The 5,075-nt window shown below is 38.7% G+C and overlaps 1 protein-coding gene across 1 annotated transcript; it reads left to right on the forward strand.

The window, feature by feature from the left end:
- The first annotated feature begins 1,638 nt into the window (after positions 1–1,638).
- LOC117467422 (interferon alpha-inducible protein 27-like protein 2A) lies at positions 1,639–4,475 on the forward strand. The gene is made up of 6 exons (XM_071207250.1): positions 1,639–1,729; positions 1,981–2,007; positions 2,107–2,259; positions 2,510–2,533; positions 3,281–3,451; positions 3,846–4,475. Exons 3-6 carry the CDS (start codon positions 2,151–2,153, stop codon positions 4,007–4,009), a joined length of 468 nt encoding a protein of 155 aa, XP_071063351.1. The 5' UTR covers positions 1,639–1,729; positions 1,981–2,007; positions 2,107–2,150; the 3' UTR covers positions 4,010–4,475.
- The last annotated feature ends 600 nt before the right edge of the window (positions 4,476–5,075 follow it).

Here is a 5,075-nt window from a genome sequence, read left to right on the forward strand (position 1 = left end):
TAAAAATAAAACTCTGCTGTATAGGCTTAGGTTTCTCTTCTTGAAACCTAAGCCTTGTACAGCAGAGGGCATCACACATTCCTTGTCGTTAATTAATCAAATACAATTTATTCTGACTGTATCACCAGGAGGAAAACAAAAGAAAGGCACTGTTGAGGAATTCTAACCCAGTTTAGGTCTGCCTGCTTTTGGGAAACAAATTTCTTCACTGTTTATTTACACACCAAGAGTTTAATGCAATCAAAAAGGGAATCTAATTACATTTTATATTTAAGTCGAGGTACACCAAATACACCATTCTCTATGTGACCATCACCTGATTTTTATTATGAACGACAATAAGCAATAATTAATTTTTTGAATTAATTGCGTTAAAATATTTAACGCATTTAACGCATGTGCAGAATGGCCCGCCCCATACGTGCCACCAGTGGCAGCGCCAGGGTATGGCTGGGGTAGGCTACACCCATACCAAGAAATGACTTAGCCCCACCATGAAAAATGATGTTAAAGTAAGCAAAATAAAGTCTGCCAACTCGCGCGGAGTAAATTGCACAGACAGCAGTTAGTAAGATTGATTTCAGTCGCCACGGTTTTGAAAACTTTTGTCACGTAGTGATCGTCTTCTCAATAGAACATCTTTGATAACGGCGTGGTGTTGTTGCAGGAAGTCCCGACGCAGAATACGTTTGCTGTATTACAGGGCAGAGCCATATAATAGTAATAATATGGCTCTGGTACAGGGGTGCACATAACTGGTACGCAGGTTATGTGCGTAATCTGAAATGCGTACCGTCACTTGTGTCACAAAGCGCATTTGCGTACCGACGTACTTGTGAAGCTTTTCCAGAAGGCGGTTAGATCACCGGACGACAGAGTCGGTCTCCGTGTGCACAGACAGGGCTGCTGTTAACGTCGGTCTGTACAACGGAACTGTGCCAAAACTTCGCCAACCGGCTGCGGAGGGAGACTCCTCCCTTCACTGGAGAACTGCGCTAAAACAGCTGATCACAACGTTCACACTCTGTGGTCACGAAGTACTCCACTAGCCCCCCCCCCTCCTCTGTCGACTTTCCTGAAGTACTCCCCCGTTGATAGAAATCAACACGTAATGAATTAAGACCCCACGGTTTGATGATTGATAGGTGTGTGGGTTGTCTTTCATTTTGACATGCAGAAAAATGTTATAATAAACATAGATACTGTATGTTAAATTGATATATCCGCCTTCTTTCATTTATCTTTCCATTCCCACAACAATATACATAAATAAATGGCATTTTTTGGACATAGTTCGAATGGTGATTAATCATGATTAATTAATTTTTAAGCTGTGATTAATCTGATTAAAAATTGTAATCGTTTGACAGCCCTAGTTTTAATATACTTCTTATCATTCAGAAGCTTTTTGTGTGTGTTTATGTTTTACTGAGTGCTTATAGGCAATTTCCATCCCAGTATTCAGTTAACTATTTATTTTCAGTGCACATTACATAGACTAGCTAATATTCTACCTACTGCTTGAGTCTTCAAAATATCCAATGTCACAGACTGGGACTTACTTTAGAGTCAGATGTATTTACATTCAGTATGACTTGTTATGATTCAATGTGAAAGAGTATACTGCTCAATAAATAATGATCACTTCACCATCTCTCTTGACATCTAGGCGCTTGAGAGTGAGTCAGAGGCAGAATACAGGGACAGTGGAGAGAGATCCATTGCTGAGGTGAGTGATGAAAGGGAAATGACAGTTTAGAGTAAATTGTGATGTGGACTCTCATCCCAGAATTTTAAGGAAATCAGTGGGGATATTGAACAGGAAACATTTCAGTCAAGGGGCATCATATGACCAATATAGACAGAAGAGCAACATTGATTTGAACATTTAAGTCGATACCATTCCTAGGTGAACTATAGTGATCTGACTCCATACTCCGTGGGAATAACTTGTTTTTGTTTTTTGTTTTTGATTTACAGGAGGTGAGGCATACTTTAATGCAACAGGTAAAACCTAATATAACCACTAAAACCCACATTCTCCTTTGAATTTCAGAATCCCTTATGTGGCTCAGAAATGTTTATTCTTTTATATTATTCTCACAGGAGGTGCAGGGACTGAGGATGTGATTCCTGATATTTTGGACAAAATGGGTTTCATCTCATTGGATGCCATAGTAGCAGCTATTTTTGCTGCAATAAAGTCTGGAGCAGTTTGGATTCTCTGGGCAATCTTGAAGTCAATCTCGGCGTCATTTGGTAAACTGAATATTGTATTTCTTTCTGGATATATTTTCATGCTGATTTAGGAAGACAACTACAAATTACAGTTTTCTGTTTTCTTATAAATGTAATAATTGTATTATATAAGTTTGTTTTCATGTGGCTCATTGAAAGTTTAAAGCAGCATCATAACATCATCACAAGCAAGTAAATAAAAGGGAAAAGTCTTATTAGCAGCTCAGTGTGAATAGCATGTCATTGTTTTCTGTTTGTGTTTCATCAACAGGTTACGGATGGTTTATGGCCGCAGGTAAGACCATTTGGAATGTACATTTTTGAACGTGCTAGCCTTTAATCATCAAAGTCCAATTGTTGTACTCAGGTTCAGGAGGTAATGGATTACATATAACGTGATTACGTAATCAGCATACCACATGAGATCTCAAAGATATGGCATCACCTACTGAATTAAATAAAAGAACAAACTAACCAATGAAATTGAAAACCATAAAGAAAATTCAGGCAGTAGGCGTATAGAGTCCAACTTAGTACGGGCCTGTATATCAACAGATCAGGTGTTCACCTGGCTGTTGCGTTGAAAAACAATGAATGAGTTTGAGAATGAGTATTCTGGATGAAAGCCAAAAATAAAATTCTGGCAGCATGCCTAACAATTTCAGTTTGCTCTGATTTGATCTTCTTTTAAATGTAGTGTGTGGTCATGTGTCTCATTGTTGGTCTATAGTACACTACTGCCTAAATATGCTTAATGATAACTTGGTTTCTTCTTTTCTAACGTCACAGTGTTCTGTTGTCTTATATAATACGATGAGGTTAAAGCTCTCTTATTGATATTTATTTGCTCTTGTATTTATCTGCATTGCCTTTGATATTGAGGTGATCCAAAAGTAATGGAAAGTAATCAGGTTACATTCATTTTATATTGTGATACCTAGATTAGGTCACTGATTACTTTCTTTTTTAAAGTAACCCTCCCAAACATGGTTGTCCTTATCATTAGTGACCATGTCTCTTCTGCTTTAATCGTTCCCATTAGCTGGAGGAGCAGCCACTGTGTTGGCGACTCCTGCTATGCTAGCTGCCTTAGGTTTTACCGCAGGTGGAATAGCAGCCGGCTCCATTGCTGCCAAACTAATATCCTGGGCTGCAGTTTCTAATGGAGGAGGCGTTGCAGCAGGAAGTCTGGTGGCAATCTTGCAGTCACTTGGTAAACTGAACAATTCATTTGTCTTTATTTTTATCTTAATAAACGTCTGTCTCAAGCCAGTAAAAACAGTATATATCTGAAAAAAGTAAAGCTGTTTTACAAGGTAACAGAAAGGCTCATAAATATATTTCTGTTCAAATACCAAATAAAGTGAATGCTGTTGTTAGACATCCCGATATACAAAAAGTACTTTCAATGAACAAACTAGAACATGTTGTTCTACAATGGACAGAGGAAGCATTTGGAGTATATTCAAGTTTCAGTCCTGGAGGAGAATTTGCATCTAAATAGATAAATATGTCATTTCAGACTGTGGAATAAAAGCTTTCCTTTTGGAAAGGTAAGAGCTCTTATGATTCTCAAGAATAATGTACTGTCACTGCTGGTATGTCAGGGGCTACAACTGGAGCTGCGGCTGGAGCTGCGGCTGGAGTAGCTGCGGCTGGAGTAGCTGCGGCTGGAGTAGCTGCGGCTGGAGTAGCTGTGGCTGGCATGGGTGTAGCTGTTGCATGGATGCTGTCAACCATTTGCTGTCAGCCAGATCTAATAAAGATTTAGACCATGGATATGGGACACATTTAATCTTCACCTAATGGAGACAAATACACATTTTGTGTATATCTGTACTGTGATGAATGTCAAATACCAACATTAAACTGTGTATGCCATGACTTAAATATTTGAACATCAATCCAGAAGCAATTATATTGTTATGACATTACAAGTCTAACATGTCTTATTTTCATCTTGTCATTCATTATTTGTATAAGTCAAAAGTGTGTTTTATAATGTGGAAGATGATGCCAACATAGTGTCATTTGCAGGATGTGAATTAGCTCTAATTAATCGTTGTTTTGACACTATAACTGAATCTGAAGGCATTAACATGATGCTTCTGTGCTCTGTGAGTACTTTTATCTTATTATGCGGCCAATTCTAAACCCAAATAAAATGCATAAAAAATAAAGCAAGTGTTTCATTGACACAATTTCAATTATTATACTCGAGTTTATGTAAAAGACTAAGAGTGCTTTGAGCTGGACAACAGCATACTAACAATTAAAAATGCTGTGTTCTGATGTTTGGCAGATATATTATTTATTTGCCTTTTTTCCCCTTGTAGCATGCTAACATTAGCTAATTAGCATTTAGTATAGCTCTGGCTGTTCGGACTGTCATGTAGCAGATTTCATCGCCATTCATACAATAGTAATCGTAGTAATAATAAAACATTTCACTGAAAACAAAACTGTCAACTTCATGTTGACCCTTGGCACAGGATCCCTGTTGGGCTCTCTGGCCGCACGATAGGGATCTACAAAGAAAACAAAAAAGCAAACTAAGGAAAAGAGAATGTCACCCTTAAGTAGACTTCCTTCAAAGCAGGGAATGGCAACAAGAAGAGACAATGAACTCTGATATATGGGGCGAAGCCTGCGAGCTAGTTCAGGCAGTCAACTCGAGCACCAATGATACATTAACACGTGACGTACCTCGTCCCTCTTACAACCAACCAAACACATTCTCCTAAACATGCCTCTCCATTTAAGCTGCTAGATCTGCTGCCTCTGCCTCGCTAATCTGCTGCGTTCACATTACTGCTGGTCGCCGGCCCCCCAACCAC

Source organism: Pseudochaenichthys georgianus, chromosome 22 (assembly GCF_902827115.2).
Source record: "Pseudochaenichthys georgianus chromosome 22, fPseGeo1.2, whole genome shotgun sequence".
Classification (NCBI taxonomy): domain Eukaryota; kingdom Metazoa; phylum Chordata; class Actinopteri; order Perciformes; family Channichthyidae; genus Pseudochaenichthys; species Pseudochaenichthys georgianus.